The sequence below is a fragment of the Argopecten irradians genome, unplaced genomic scaffold (genome assembly GCF_041381155.1).
Source record: "Argopecten irradians isolate NY unplaced genomic scaffold, Ai_NY scaffold_0259, whole genome shotgun sequence".
NCBI lineage: Eukaryota > Metazoa > Mollusca > Bivalvia > Pectinida > Pectinidae > Argopecten > Argopecten irradians.
The window spans coordinates 3813-21097 of record NW_027187726.1 but is presented as its reverse complement, the minus strand read 5'-3'; the positions used below and the strand labels follow the sequence as shown (position 1 = coordinate 21097).

Below are 17285 nucleotides of genomic sequence, written 5' to 3'. Positions count from 1 at the left end.
AATAAATAAAAATAAATGAGGGGCGCCAAATTTGAACCAACCTTTCACAAAATTATTGCACAAACTAAAGTAAGCAACTAATTAATTTATCAATTATATGCTTTAGGGGGAGGGGCACTTATAGTGACTGGGGTGCTTATAAGGACATGGGCACTTAAAGTGACTGGGGTGCTTTAGGGGAATGGACGCTTATAGTGACTGGGTTGCTTTAGGGGGATGGGCGCTTATAGTGACTGGGTTGCTTTAGGGGGATGGGCGCTTATAGTGACTGGGTTGCTTTAGGGGGAGGGGCACTTATAGTGACTGAGGTGCTTTAGGGGGAGGGGCGCTTATAGTGACTGGGGTGCTTTAGGGGGAGGGGCGCTTATAGTGACTGGGGTGCTTATAAGGACATGGGCACTTAAAGTGACTGGGGTGCTTTAGGGGGAGGGCCACTTAAAGTGACTGGGGTGCTTATAAGGACATGGGCACTTAAAGTGACTGGGGTGCTTTAGGGGGAGGGGCACTTATAGTGACTGGGGTGCTTATAAGGACATGGGCACTTAAAGTGACTGGGGTGCTTATAAGGACATGGGCACTTAAAGTGACTGGGGTGCTTTAGGGGGATGGGCGCTTATAGTGACTGGGGTGCTTATAGGGACAGGACCACTTAAAGTGACTGGAGTGCTTATAGGGACATGGGCACTTAAAGTGACTGGGGTGCTTATAAGGGACATGGGCACTTAAAGTGACTGGAGTGCTTATAGGGACATGGGCCACTTAAAGTGACTGGGGTGCTTATAGGGACAGGGCCACTTAAAGTGACTGGGGTGCTTATAGGGACATGGGCCACTTAAAGTGACTGGAGTGCTTATAGGGACATGGGCCACTTAAAGTGACTGGGGTGCTTATAAGGACATGGGCACTTAAAGTGACTGGAGTGCTTTAGGGGGAGGGGCGCTTATAGTGACTGGGTTGCTTTAGGGGGAGGGGCGATTATAGTGACTGGGGTGCTTTAGGGAGAGGGGCACTTAAAAGTGACTGGGGTGCTTTAGGGGAAGGGGCACTTATAGTGACTGGGGTGCTTATAGGGACATGGGCACTTAAAGTGACTGGGGTGCTTAGGGGGAGTGGGGCGCTTATAGTGACTGGGATGCTTTAGAGGAGGGGCACTTATAGTGACTGGGGTGCTTTAGAGGGAGGGGCACTTAAAGTGACTGGGGTGCTTTAGGGGGAGGGCCACTTAAAGTGACTGGGGTGCTTATAAGGACATGGGCACTTAAAGTGACTGGAGTGCTTTAGGGGGAGGGGCGCTTATAGTGACTGGGTTGCTTTAGGGGGAGGGGCGATTATAGTGACTGGGGTGCTTTAGGGGAATGGACGCTTATAGTGACTGGGGTGCTTATAGGGACAGGGCCACTTAAAGTGACTGGGGTGCTTATAAGGACATGGGCACTTAAAGTGACTGGAGTGCTTATAGGGACATGGGCCACTTAAAGTGACTGGGGTGCTTATAGGGACATGGGCACTTAAAGTGACTGGGGTGCTTTAGGGGGAGGGGCGCTTATAGTGACTGGGGTGTTTTAGAGGAGGGGCACTTATAGTGACTGGGGTGCTTTAGAAGGAGGGGCACTTAAAGTGACTGGGGTGCTTTAGGGGAAGGGGCACTTATAGTGACTGGGGTGCTTATAGGGACATGGGCACTTAAAGTGACTGGGGTGCTTTAGGGGGAGGGGCGCTTATAGTGACTGGGGTGTTTTAGAGGAGGGGCACTTATAGTGACTGGGGTGCTTTAGAGGAAGGGGCACTTATAGTGACTGGGGTGCTTTAGAGGGAGGGGCACTTATAGTGACTGGGGTGCTTTTGGGACAGGGGCACTTACAGTGAGTGGGGTGCTTTAGGGACAGGGGCACTTAAAGTGACTTGGGTGCTTAAGGGGGAGGGGCGATTATAGTGACTAGAGTGCCTTGGGGGAGGGGCACTTATAGTGACGGGGGTGCTTTAGGGGGAGGGGCGCTTATAGTGACCTGGGTGCTTTAGAGGGAGGGGCACTTATAGTGACTGAGGTGCTTTAGGGACAGGGGCACTTATAGTGACTGAGGTGCTTTACGGACAGGGGCACTTAAAGTGACTGGGGTGCTTAAGGGGGAGGAGCGCTTATAGTGACTAGGTTGCTTTAGGGGGAGGGGCACTTATAGTTACTGGGGTGCTTTAGGGAGAGGGGCATTTAAAGTTACTGGGGTGCTTAAGGGGGAGGGGCGCTTATTTTGATTAGTGCCTTGGGGGAGGGGAACTTATAGTGACTTGGGTTCTTTAGGGGGAGGGGCACCTATAGTGACTGGGGTGCTTTAGGGGGAGGGGTGCTTATAGTGACCTGGGTGCTTTGGGGGAGGGGCACTTATAGTTACGGGTGCTTTAGGGACAGGGACACTTTAGTGACTGGGGTGCTTTAGGGGGAGGGGCGCTTATAGTGACCTGGGTGCTTTAGAGGGAGGGGCACTTATAGTGACTGAGGTGCTTTAGGGACAGGGGCACTTATAGTGACTGAGGTGCTTTACGGACAGGGGCACTTAAAGTGACTGGGGTGCTTAAGGGGGAGGAGCGCTTATAGTGACTAGGTTGCTTTAGGAGGAGGGGCACTTATAGTTACTGGGGTGCTTTAGGGAGAGGGGCATTTAAAGTTACTGGGGTGCTTTAGGGGGAGGGCCACTTAAAGTGACTGGGGTGCTTATAAGGACATGGGCACTTAAAGTGACTGGGGTGCTTATAAGGACATGGGCACTTAAAGTGACTGGGGTGCTTTAGGGGGATGGGCGCTTATAGTGACTGGGGTGCTTATAGGGACAGGGCCACTTAAAGTGACTGGAGTGCTTATAGGGACATGGGCACTTAAAGTGACTGGAGTGCTTATAGGGACATGGGCACTTAAAGTGACTGGGGTGCTTATAAGGACATGGGCACTTAAAGTGAATGGAGTGCTTATAGGGACATGGGCCACTTAAAGTGACTGGAGTGCTTATAGGGACATGGGCCACTTAAAGTGACTGGGGTGCTTATAAGGACATGGGCACTTAAAGTGACTGGAGTGCTTTAGGGGGAGAGGCGCTTATAGTGACTGGGTTGCTTAGGGGGAGGGGCGATTATAGTGACTGGGGTGCTTTAGGGAGAGGGGCACTTAAAAGTGACTGGGGTGCTTTAGGGGAAGGGGCACTTATAGTGACTGGAGTGCTTATAGGGACATGGGCACTTAAAGTGACTGGGGTGCTTATAGGGGGAGGGGCGCTTAAAGTGACTGGGGTGCTTTAGAGGAGGGGCACTTATAGTGACTGGGGTGCTTTAGAGGGAGGGGCACTTATAGTGACTTAGGTGCTTTAGGGGGAGGGCCACTTAAAGTGACTGGGGTGCTTATAAGGACATGGGCACTTAAAGTGACTGGAGTGCTTTAGGGGGAGGGGCGCTTATAGTGACTGGGTTGCTTTAGGGGGAGGGGCGATTATAGTGACTGGGGTGCTTTAGGGGAATGGACGCTTATAGTGACTGGGTGCTTATAGGGACAGGGCCACTTAAAGTGACTGGGGTGCTTATAAGGACATGGGCACTTAAAGTGACTGGAGTGCTTATAGGGACATGGGCACTTAAAGTGACTGGGGTGCTTTAGGGGGAGGGGCGCTTATAGTGACTGGGGTGTTTTAGAGGAGGGGGCACTTATAGTGACTGGGGTGCTTTAGAGGGAGGGGCACTTATAGTGACTGGAGTGCTTATAGGGACATGGGCACTTAAAGTGACTGGGGTGCTTTAGGGGGAGGGGCACTTATAGTGACTGGGGTGCTTTAGAGGGAGGGGCACTTATAGTGACTGGGGTGCTTTAGGGACAGGGGCACTTATAGTGAGTGGGGTGCTTTAGGGACAGGGGCACTTAAAGTGACTGGGGTGCTTAAGGGGGAGGGGCGATTATAGTGACTAGAGTGCCTTGGGGGAGGGGCACTTATAGTGACAGGGGTGCTTTAGGGGGAGGGGCGCTTATAGTGACCTGGGTGCTTTAGAGGGAGGGGCACTTATAGTGACTGAGGTGCTTTAGGGACAGGGGCACTTATAGTGACTGAGGTGCTTTACGGACAGGGGCACTTAAAGTGACTGGGGTGCTTAAGGGGGAGGAGCGCTTATAGTGACTAGGTTGCTTTAGGAGGAGGGGCACTTATAGTTACTGGGGTGCTTTAGGGAGAGGGGCATTTAAAGTTACTGGGGTGCTTTAGGGGGAGGGCCACTTAAAGTGACTGGGGTGCTTATAAGGACATGGGCACTTAAAGTGACTGGGGTGCTTATAAGGACATGGGCACTTAAAGTGACTGGGGTGCTTTAGGGGGATGGGCGCTTATAGTGACTGGGGTGCTTATAGGGACAGGGCCACTTAAAGTGACTGGAGTGCTTATAGGGACATGGGCACTTAAAGTGACTGGAGTGCTTATAGGGACATGGGCACTTAAAGTGACTGGGGTGCTTATAAGGACATGGGCACTTAAAGTGAATGGAGTGCTTATAGGGACATGGGCCACTTAAAGTGACTGGAGTGGCTTATAGGGACATGGGCCACTTAAAGTGACTGGGGTGCTTATAAGGACATGGGCACTTAAAGTGACTGGAGTGCTTTAGGGGGAGAGGCGCTTATAGTGACTGGGTTGCTTAGGGGGAGGGGCGATTATAGTGACTGGGGTGCTTTAGGGAGAGGGGCACTTAAAAGTGACTGGGGTGCTTTAGGGGAAGGGGCACTTATAGTGACTGGAGTGCTTATAGGGACATGGGCACTTAAAGTGACTGGGGTGCTTTAGGGGGAGGGGCGCTTAAAGTGACTGGGGTGCTTTAGAGGAGGGGCACTTATAGTGACTGGGGTGCTTTAGAGGGAGGGGCACTTATAGTGACTTAGGTGCTTTAGGGGGAGGGCCACTTAAAGTGACTGGGGTGCTTATAAGGACATGGGCACTTAAAGTGACTGGAGTGCTTTAGGGGGAGGGGCGCTTATAGTGACTGGGTTGCTTTAGGGGGAGGGGCGATTATAGTGACTGGGGTGCTTTAGGGGAATGGACGCTTATAGTGACTGGGTGCTTATAGGGACAGGGCCACTTAAAGTGACTGGGGTGCTTATAAGGACATGGGCACTTAAAGTGACTGGAGTGCTTATAGGGACATGGGCACTTAAAGTGACTGGGGTGCTTTAGGGGGAGGGGCGCTTATAGTGACTGGGGTGTTTTAGAGGAGGGGGCACTTATAGTGACTGGGGTGCTTTAGAGGGAGGGGCACTTATAGTGACTGGAGTGCTTATAGGGACATGGGCACTTAAAGTGACTGGGGTGCTTTAGGGGGAGGGGCACTTATAGTGACTGGGGTGCTTTAGAGGAGGGGCACTTATAGTGACTGGGGTGCTTTAGGGACAGGGCACTTATAGTGAGTGGGGTGCTTTAGGGACAGGGGCACTTAAAGTGACTGGGGTGCTTAAGGGGGAGGGGCGATTATAGTGACTAGAGTGCCTTGGGGGAGGGGCACTTATAGTGACAGGGGTGCTTTAGGGGGAGGGGCGCTTATAGTGACCTGGGTGCTTTAGAGGGAGGGGCACTTATAGTGACTGAGGTGCTTTAGGGACAGGGGCACTTATAGTGACTGAGGTGCTTTACGGACAGGGGCACTTAAAGTGACTGGGGTGCTTAAGGGGGAGGAGCGCTTATAGTGACTAGGTTGCTTTAGGGGGAGGGGCACTTATAGTTACTGGGGTGCTTTAGGGAGAGGGGCATTTAAAGTTACTGGGGTGCTTAAGGGGGAGGGGCGCTTATTTTGATTAGTGCCTTGTGGGAGGGGAACTTATAGTGACTTGGGTTCTTTAGGGGGAGGGGCACCTATAGTGACTGGGGTGCTTTAGGGGGAGGGGCGCTTATAGTGACCTGGGTGCTTTGGGGGAGGGGCACTTATAGTTACGGGGTGCTTTAGGGACAGGGACACTTTAGTGACTGGGGTGCTTTAGGGGGAGGGGCGCTTATAGTGACCTGGGTGCTTTAGAGGGAGGGGCACTTATAGTGACTGAGGTGCTTTAGGGACAGGGGCACTTATAGTGACTGAGGTGCTTTACGGACAGGGGCACTTAAAGTGACTGGGGTGCTTAAGGGGGAGGAGCGCTTATAGTGACTAGGTTGCTTTAGGAGGAGGGGCACTTATAGTTACTGGGGTGCTTTAGGGGGAGAGGCATTTAAAGTTACTGGGGTGCTTAAGGGGGAGGGGCGCTTATTTTGATTAGTGCCTTGGGGGAGGGGAACTTATAGTGACTTGGGTTCTTTAGGGGGAGGGGCACCTATAGTGACTGGGGTGCTTTAGGGGGAGGGACGCTTATAGTGACCTGGGTGCTTTGGGGGAGGGGCACTTATAGTTACAGGGTGCTTTAGGGACAGGGACACTTTAGTGACTGGGGTGCTTTAGGGGGAGGGGCGCTTATAGTGACCTGGGTGCTTTAGAGGGAGGGGCACTTATAGTGACTGAGGTGCTTTAGGGACAGGGGCACTTATAGTGACTGAGGTGCTTTACGGACAGGGGCACTTAAAGTGACTGGGGTGCTTAAGGGGGAGGAGCGCTTATAGTGACTAGGTTGCTTTAGGAGGAGGGGCACTTATAGTTACTGGGGTGCTTTAGGGGGAGGGGCATTTAAAGTTACTGGGGTGCTTAAGGGGGAGGGGCGCTTATTTTGATTAGTGCCTTGGGGGAGGGGAACTTATAGTGACTTGGGTTCTTTAGGGGGAGGGGTAGAACGAATATACGTACCCGGCCTACTATACCTTTCGGCCGGGTACGAATTGGTCCCTATGTGTCGTAGTGGAGCACTGCCTCCAAAAATCACTCGGGCATAGTTTTCTATACTTTTTTGTAGGTTTCCAATTATTTTATGCGTATACATGCATTTGCATATTATTTTTGTCCAAAACAAGCATAACTACCATTCTTAATATCTACCGTGCCGTTCACAAGACGTCAAATTCACAATTTGTGGACTTGTCGTATAAATTCTCTTCAAAAAGACATTCAAATGTATTATGTAAAAAATAATTCCTCGATGAGAATTCGATATTTTATGTGGTTCAGTTTTATTGCCTAGTAGGTAAGCTATACCAAACAAGTACGATAAAAATGCAAACAAACGTTTTATAATGGTTTGCATAATCATTACTTTGCTCCATTAGCAGTAATAGGCACCAATTGTAGCTCTAAAGACGACACCATTTTCTGTCAAAAAGTCTTTTGAGCTACAATATTGCAGCTAGGGGAGGGGCACCTATAGTGACTGGGGTGCTTTAGGGGGAGGGACGCTTATAGTGACCTGGGTGCTTTGGGGGAGGGGCACTTATAGCTACGGGGTGCTTTAGGGACAGGGACACTTTAGTGACTGGGGTGCTTTAGGGGGAGGGCGCTTATAGTGACCTGGGTGCTTTAGAGGGAGGGGCACTTATAGTGACTGAGGTGCTTTAGGGACAGGGGCACTTATAGTGACTGAGGTGCTTTAGGGACAGGGGCACTTATAGTGACTGAGGTGCTTTACGGACAGGGGCACTTAAAGTGACTGGGGTGCTTAAGGGGGAGGAGCGCTTATAGTGACTAGGTTGCTTTAGGGGGAGGGGCACTTATACTTACTGGGGTGCTTTAGGGAGAGGGGCATTTAAAGTTACTGGGGTGCTTAAGGGGGAGGGGCGCTTATTTTGATTAGTGCCTTGGGGGAGGGGAACTTATAGTGACTGGGGTTCTTTAGGGGGAGGGGCACCTATAGTGACTGGGGTGCTTTAGGGGGAGGGGCGCTTATAGTGACCTGGGTGCTTTGGGGGAGGGGCACTTATAGTTACGGGGTGCTTTAGGGACAGGGACACTTTAGTGACTGGGGTGCTTTAGGGGGAGGGGCGCTTATCGGGGCCTGGGGTGCTAACTGGATCAAATCATCATTCATATCCAATATTGGGTCTATTTGAATTCCTAGTTGTTGATATTAATTTGGTGTTAATTTGAAGCACAGATGGTCAGTGTCATTCATTTGATGAAGTTGGTAAAACAGAAATGACAATATGAATTTATACCAGTCAATAAATAGGAGAAGGGATAAATGTCAATTAAAGTAATTCAAAATACACAATACCATTCTACACCAGGTGTAAAACAGTAAGGGTAAACCAGAACAAACATTACATTGTTTTTGTTGATAGATTTTTTTTATTAAGCAGCCCTTCCTGAAATTGCAGAAGTAGTTGAATGAGAAGCCAACATACCAAATATTTCCATATCAAAACAAACATAAAATAAACCAGTGTTTAGAAATTCACTAATGAAAACAAGAATGGTGTTTATATTGGTAAGCAGCACCTACATGTACCTTCCATAAAATTACTTGACTTGCAAAATAGAAAATAGGAAAGCTATCAATTAATACTATACCTTTAAAATATCATGAAAATTAATTGTTTAAGTAACATACCTATAATGATCTCAATTAGAACATTTGATACATTATCATACAATGTAATGCAGTATTCAATAATTTCTGTGATACTTTTAATATATGTTTGATCTTTCATTTGTTAAAACATTTATTCTACAATAAAAACACAGCGCACAACTCTTTTCCCACAGCAAAAATAAAATGAAATGATCTTCCTCCAACAAATTTTATGACATTAAATGGGTGAAGAGTTACCGTATTTTTCGGAGTATAAGTCGCGACTTTTTTCCCTGAAAATCGGAAGTGCGACCTATACACCAGTGCGACTTATTCGTGGATGAAAACCAAAATCAGAAGATGTTTTTGCATTAATATGTCGTGATTCACATGTGAAAATCATAAGTTTGACTCGTCAGTTTTGCAAAGTAATACAATCGACAAAATCACTGTACAAGTGGTAATTACAACTGTTGTTATATTGATAGACAGGATCAATTAGGATGGGATGTGCCATGTCTATAGGTGGAGGAAAGTCAGAGTATATGGAGGTCAGTATCAGCAACTACCCTAAATGGAGTCAAACTCCCATTTCTGAGGTGGAGGGCTTGAGTTAATATGTCGGGACATGGCCATGGTGGTCATAAAGGAACTATACAGGAATTTAATTGTGAGAGGAACTAAAATACCAAGAGACATACAATACCACTGTGGTACAGGTGACTCAGCCTGGTCTGATTTTAGACTAGGGTTGTTCAGTATGAAATTAAAAGGATGAAGAAGTAAGATGAAACTGGAATATCTTGGGAAACACCAAATAATTGTGCTAATCTCAGCTAACCCTGACTGCTTCCATGAAAAGTGTAATAATACTGTCACCTAAATGTTTAAATGATTCGCGAACATCAAACCATTTACTAGTGCTACATCGTAAGTACTGATGTAAAACACAGGGAGACTACTCCACCTTACAAACGTCAAAATAACAGTCTTAACATGAAAATATTATACCATTGTACAAATAAATGTTTGATAGGTAGAGTTGAACAGGACGGCTTATTGTTTATAAATTAGGACAATATGTACTTCAGGCACCGGACTCATGATAGAACCTAAAATATATTATTTAAAGTTTAGTTCACACTAGTCCAAAAGAGTAATGTATATATCATTAAACATTGTATGAAGCAGTCTTAGTTGATGTCCGTCAAATCTTTAAATTGTGATTTTTACATTGTATTGTTTAAAATTAATTAAATTCAACAGAATGTATGAGTTAGAGTAACAGTGTTAGAGGTTGCAGGGGTGGAGTATTTGTTTCTAATGCCTAAAACGAAATAATGTTGGATTGTAAAGACAATAAAATCAGATAATAAACAAATTATAAATGTTCTTTTTTTACATCTCCATACCAATACTGTATAACATGAAATATTTGTGAGTACTGTCTTTCAAGGTTTGGATTTTTCTAATTATTTCGTCGGTAGAAATATTAATGGTTATACAAATTATAAATGTTCTTTTGCTAAATCTCCATACCAATGCTGTATACCATGAAGTAGTCTGTTTTATAGTTAATAACTTTCAAATTATTTTGTCAGTAGCAATATTAATGGTTGAACTTTGTAACAAGGATTTTACTATTGTCTTATATGCATTTCATTGTTTTTATATTTGCGGTTCCATAACAACCATATAAACAACAAATTCTTCTACACAACAATGTTATACAGTATGTATCATTTTACGCAACGGAACACATTTCGTGATAATGAAATATGACTAAGCCTAAAATTACATAATCAATCAAACAATATATTAAGAACTATTCACTGGATAGTAGACCATGCCACTAAAATAAGGTAAAAAGTTTTGCATATATTTTATCATTAACATGCTTTTGGGAACATTTTTATTTGTAATATGATATTCATGACAGCGGTTCAATGCTTTAAATGACTTAGACAAAACAATAAATCCATTAAAGTGAATAGTCGGATAAGGGAAGGCTTAAGTCGGTAAAAAATAATGGTGTTGTTATATCCAGTATAATTTCTTATAAAATAGAAAAATAAAATTTCCCTTCAAAATCACTCTGCATGCGAGGAAATTAATTTATATAAGAAATCCTATAACATCTTCCCCGCTGGCTATACCCCTGTTGCCATTTCCATGCAGCCTCGCTTTCAGAATTTAATTTTAGATCTATGCTAAATTTACAAAGGGCTTTTCAATAATTTCAATCAACAAAACTAGACAATAAAAGCAGAACTTGACCATCGTTTTGGTATATAATGGGTTTTGGAAGGTCAATGACTGCATTTAGACTGGGGTTTTTTGACTGCATATTCACCTTAGGTAATTATATTGCAATGTATCCTGTTGCATCAAATTAGATATTCACATGATATGTAATTATAATACGGCAACAAGAAAGTATTATATAGATCTGTAAATGATGAAAATCATTTACTATACAGTGCATACATGTATTTTCATTGAATTTTGTATCTCCCTTAATAGAAAATTGTGTTTAATACTCAGTAGTTGCATATTGCTGCCCTTGCGAGTAGATAATGATTGTGATGTCATGTTTTTAAAAGTGTAACATCATTCTTCTATGAGAAAATGACATATGATTTGCTCACAAAATAATGACGTCACAATGCATACCTACCTGTAAGGGAGGAAACCCTGTAACACGTAAAGATTGATGCACCAAGCAGTTATTCATTTCCAATAATATTTACCAATTACAACTCAAAATTATGTTTGATTACTTTTAATTCTGGTACAAGACAGCTTCAAAACAAAACAAAAATCCCAACAATAAAATCTCTACACGAAATTGAAATAGGGGTCTTCTTACACAACGGACGCACAGAGGATTTTACATGAGTGAAATTTATTAAACCTGTTCTGTAACTTGATATGACATAAAATGACACAAAATATTTGAATCAGTTTAATAAATTTCATATTATGTAACCACAAATGTAAGATTCTATTTATCACATAACTAGTATTCATGGAGAAATAAACAACACCTTTAATTTCGCTTTTATGTAAGAGAGTCAAAATCAGTGTCAAATTTGACCTTTCCATCTACCGAGACAATGCGACAAGTATGATGTCATTATTACCTGTGACGTCACAACAGTGTTATTACAGTTTCTTACGATATATTTATATCATGGCTGTATGACATGAATGAAAGGGCTAGTTATGTCATAAATGTTCTCATATAATGTTTAAATGACTATAGCACATGTACAATCATCAAACAAATCAAAAATACACAGCATCCACACCGTACAAACAAAAACAATGTAAAACACAGTTATAACGAACCTTTGAGGACCAATGAAATTACTTCATTTTAAACAGATTGTTATACACCTAAACAAATATCTTATAGGAACCTTGATGACGTATGGAAAATAACATGTTACACCTTTTAGCTCGGTTACCATGAATTCTTTGTTTTAATTATGTTCATTATAAATGTATTTTACTGTAAAACTTTTAAATTAATTAAAAAGTGGCTCCCAAAACAACAAAAGAGAAACATTTGTTCACAACACTTAAACTCCGCATTCACATCTGAACAATTTCAATGAACTATTCCTACATTGGAATAAAAAGAGTTCAAATATGATTAAAGTTAAAAATGAGTTCAAGCATACGTAAAATTTACAAATATCACTCTTCTGACCAAGTTGGAATGGTATCAATCATACTTGTCATCCTATTGTCTTAGGGAAAAAATTAACAAGAAACTTAACATTTACATATCAAAGTAATACACAAAGGAAAATGCTTAGAAATCCTCACCTTATTATTGAATCACGTGAACAGAGTCTTGACTTTAATCTTTTAATTCTAACACACTTAATACAGAAATTATACAGCAATGAAATAATGTTAACCAACATACATTTGCTGCAACTTAATGTTGGGTTTTTATACCAACGACTTATTCACAGCAATTTATTTTGATGATTTTTTAATACAATAAAAAATAAAAAAGTTAAATTTGACTTGAAGCTGAATCATTATCAATCATATGTACTTTGCAGTTAAAAAGTTAAATTTGACTTGAAGTTGATCATTTTCCTTGATTAATTTCTGCTATTTTCATAAATTCTGTGTGTACAATATGTGAAATTCCAGGGCATGCATAAGTAAGTTGGTTTACCGTACTATATTGTACATATTGATGACATCATAGTACAGGTTGATGAAACACCACCCTACCACTGAGGCAGCCCGTGACCAGCAGGGGCTGAGTTGGCGAGAATTTACATGTCAATACATTATTGGTATGAGACATACTAGAGCCTAGTTCATAAAGTTTTACAGGTGTCTGTGGTACAACATCACAAAGCTCGCTACACTGGGAGTCAAATGTAAGTAGTCGAACTCCAAATCCAAATGGGGAGCACACCATTTGTCCGTTTGAACTAAAGCACAGTTCTTTTATGAAACCACGCCCAACATTTGGTTCATCTGCATAATATAACAGTCGTTTTTTACTAGGGAATTGTAACTGACTCTCTTCTTCCATCACATCATGGACTGCATCACTGTGATTAAACTGGAATACTTGTCTTCTTGAGCCCGAACCGAACACAATTGTAAGAATATCAGTAATGGCCCGTCTGGCTTCAAGCTCATCAGGACTATCCGTGTTCACAGAATCATCTAAATTACTGTTTTCGTCGACATCTGGATCGGAAAGTTCATCGTCCGCTGGCGGCCGCGGTTCGTCACAATCCCTGTCCATCTGTACAACTACAGACTCTCCAATATCACTGCCTGTATCAGAAACTGGCGAGTCTGGAGAATCAATACTCTCCGACAGATTTGATACCTGTCTGGAATTGGACAGATTTGGGGTGGAAATGTGGGCGGACACTCTGGTCCCTGAAATGTTCACAGAATTCCTGGAGCCATCGATGTGTATACGAGTTCTTGAAGGGTTATCATCGCCTAGGCGACCCGATTCCATTGTCCTACGCCTTTGGCTGTTAGTTGCACCAGATTGATTTGAACATCTCACTCTGGATGGCCGAGGTCGTCCTGCTGATGACGAAGAACTGGTGGAACACCTTGTTTTCTTGGAATCTGTGGAATCTTTGGCACTGGATTCTTCTTTGTCTTCTTTTGTATCCTGTACATCATGTATACAAGTCCACTGTAAAAGAAATACATTGTGCATCCTGTAAATTTGGATAATTTCAGCTAGCAAACTAGCACACTTAGAACCAAATCTTATCAAAGTTTTAATAAATTTAAACATAATAACATTGTGATTTTCAATACTGATAGATATAGAAAAGATTAAATTCTGTGACAGTCTCCCTTGCCTCTAATATCAAAGTCATTAAATCTATATCAATATCTAATTGTGTATGTAAATTCAGTAGAAACAAGAAAGCAGTCCTTTTTCAGTTTGATGAGAATGCAGGAGCTATACCTCAGAGTTTCTGTCTCGGCTTGTATTCCTGGAGAGTACACACCAGCCCTGAGGATGGACCTGAAACCGTATATAAAATGCTTATCATAAAGAATCTAATATAAAGGCAGACCTGAAGTTGGACTGCTTGTTTAACTCCAACCCACATTTATGTAGAGATTTGAAATGCATCATGTAAAATCAAGGATCAGTCGAGATGAAATTTCCAATGATAAGTCCTCAACAATGTACACAATGGTTATGCTGCATGCATTGATGACATCACACAAAACACAATTATGATTCCATGAGAGCAGTCTTACACCCCAACCCCTGTATAAAATGGTCGCTTTTTAGGCACTGGAATTTATGACTGATTGTCCATTATTATGATCTTTATATTTCCGTAGGACACTTTTTCCAACACCTCAAATTTCATTAAAATCAGTTGGAAAAAATCAAGATAACATACATACTTGTCAACTTTTTGAAATTCCCATGGGGGTAATTTTACATGTTTAAATTTTTAACCTAAAGAAAATCTACATAGTAACCCTCTTATGATGAAATTTAAGGTTGTGTTTTGCATATTTTGACCTGTTCTTTCTGATGGTATAGTAAGATTTTTGACATTTTAAATATTAAAGAATTTGGACTTGCTAAAATGGCCTAAAATGGGGGTTCAAAATCAGGAGTCTCCTTCTTAAATATGGAGAGTTGGCAAGTATGAACATAATCACAATGTGAAAGTTCTGAATGCAAACTATTTTTTTCTCAAATATATTTCATTCAATCATAACTTACTTACTAATCAACCATTGCCCAGAGTATGGCTGAAGATCCATGACCAATTCGGTAATATTACATATGATGATACAAAACTTACCTGTAGTGATGCTATAACACTAGCCTTGTTCCCCATCGGCCAGTCATTGATCACCTCAATCCTGTTCCGTTTTTTATCCAGACCTGCAGCTGCGTGATTCTCTATCACCTGTCTAAATTGGTAGGGAGAAAATATGACAAGATCCTCAGCTAATGTTGAAAGGTCGAGGTTATGAATTAAAAGTATGTTTCCATTGTCAGTTGACACAAAGAGCTTTGTTCCATCTGGGCTCAACTTTGACCTCATCAGCGGTTTATAATTAAACACTTTCTTTCCTTTAGCACCCTCTTCAGAGTAACTACAACAAGAAAAAGAGACCATTTTATTCAACAAGTTGTAAATCTGTCCACCAATTCAAATACATTGTATGGGATGAAACTGTATATGCATCGGTATGTATGAAAATCTTACCAGGTACATTAAAAAATTGTTCATAATTATCATTTTTTCTCTCTCTCTAAATATTGTCTCCTGTACAGGCTGACAGTATATGCCAAGATCAATGGGTGAAAAAAATGAGAGTTCTCAGAAATAAACCACCACCCTACAGACAGTGTTATGTATATGCATATAACCCTGATAGTATAGAGTTTGACATCTAACTAAAAAGAAATAGTTTGGTGTTGTAACGTAAATATTTGTTCTATTATGTGACCTCCATCAAAATCTGCTTATTTCATGATGTGCTGTCATGTAGAATCTGCATGAAGAATCATACAAATACAGTATGCTGCCTCAAATATAGAAATATATATTACTGTGTAGCTAATTACTGTATGAAAGATAAGATATTTAAAACAGTTTGTCAACCTCAAGTTAATGCTTTAAACATAAGATTGCCAAAGTGACTTTTAGTATGCAACATTTGGACTGATCAGCAGTTGGCAATAGTGTGCTGGTCAGCCAAAATCCATCTTTTGAGTTGACATACACTTATTCCGTCTTTGCATATTAGTGGGTAGGTATCGATTGTTACGTCATTGTTTTGTGAGCTCAATTCACGTCGTTTTCTCCGAAAAGTATGACGTTACTCTTGCAAACACATGACGTCACTATCAATACCTACCCGCAAGTGCAGATAACTCTGTAATATGCAAATTCGGAATATATCCTGTACTTGACAGACACTTGCAAGTTTCAATATTAAAAGCTTATATAGTAACCTGTTGATATCCCATGTGAAAATGCTGCCATCAAACCCTGAGGATAGTAGCAGGTCTTTGTTGCTGGCATACTCCACATTCTTTACCCAGCTTGAGTGACCATTCAGATTCTGAAGTTTGTATTTTAGGTAGCGGGTATCCCACAGGGCTATAGTACTGTCATCTGAACATGTAGCTAACACTCTGGTATCAAGGAACCTGCAATATTGAAATAGTAATAGACTACTAATAGTACTCATGTATTCATTCCAGTATTTATCATTGCCCAGAAATGTCTAAAACTTTGCTAAATTGGTTCTTTACTGTAAAATAATTTTTAGGGTGAGATTGGTTAACATGTAACCAATTAAGTAACTAAACTTCCTTCATATCAAGATCGTCAGATCATGAAATTCGCTAAAGTAAATCACACATAGTTTGTAGTACAGTTTGTAGTACTTAGTTAAATCAAATGTTGTCGTCAATGTGCTATGATTGGTTGTCATGGCTTATAGGCTTCGCAGATACTGACATTATAATTTGTAAAAGGTTACAGTTTTTTAAATGTTACAAAAACCCATTGATTCATTTATATGTACATGTACTGAAAAGCATGTTTCTACCTATACATGAAATTGTTATAACCCTTCTATATTGATGATCGAGTGAGACTCAAAAATGGCCATAATCTCAAACGGAATCAGAAGGATAATACCTTGACTATGTACAAGGATATATTTGAATATGCAGTAGCTGTGCCATTTATTCAGAATTTTAACTGTTACAAGATTAAATGATGGGTCTTTAGTCAGTGAGCCAACTATCAACATGTAGAATACTGGTACCAATAATATACATACTTAACACAGTTGACACAGTCAAGGTGGGCCTTTTCTTTGTAGCCAGATAATTTTCCATTGAAGGGATCAAACAAAAGAATGCTCTTCCCTTCACAAGCAGCAGCTAATACAGATCTGAAAATAAAAATTGACAAAAATAATAATTTGACATTAATATAACATCTGACTTAATAATAACAATTGACATTAATAATAACAATCTGACATTAATAATAGCAATTTGACATTAATAATAGCAATTTGACATTGATAAATTTGACATTAATAATAGCAATTTGACATTAATAATAGCATTTGACATTAATGATATCAATTTGACATTGATAACAACAATTTGACATTAATAAAGCATTAAAAACAAACCTTAGAATAGTCATACTACTTATCATTCTTGATCTCCAGGGTTGCTATCGCTAACAAGGTATACTTATATCCACCCCTGGACTGTCATTGAAAGCAATACTGGAGACTCTGTGTGTAGCAACTATTGTTATAAATGTAAAGATGA

General features: G+C 41.6%; 1 protein-coding gene across 1 annotated transcript; it reads right to left on the bottom strand.

The window, feature by feature from the left end:
• Positions 1-8185: 8185 nt before the first annotated feature.
• On the bottom strand, positions 8186-16891 carry LOC138312240 (DDB1- and CUL4-associated factor 10 homolog; the record flags this gene model as incomplete). Its single annotated transcript, XM_069253225.1, is given in 5 exon segments — positions 8186-13628; positions 13911-13970; positions 14776-15073; positions 15939-16136; positions 16778-16891. Coding segments are annotated over 5 exon segments (1642 nt in total), but the record flags the coding sequence as incomplete, so codon positions are not given.
• Positions 16892-17285: the final 394 nt, after the last annotated feature.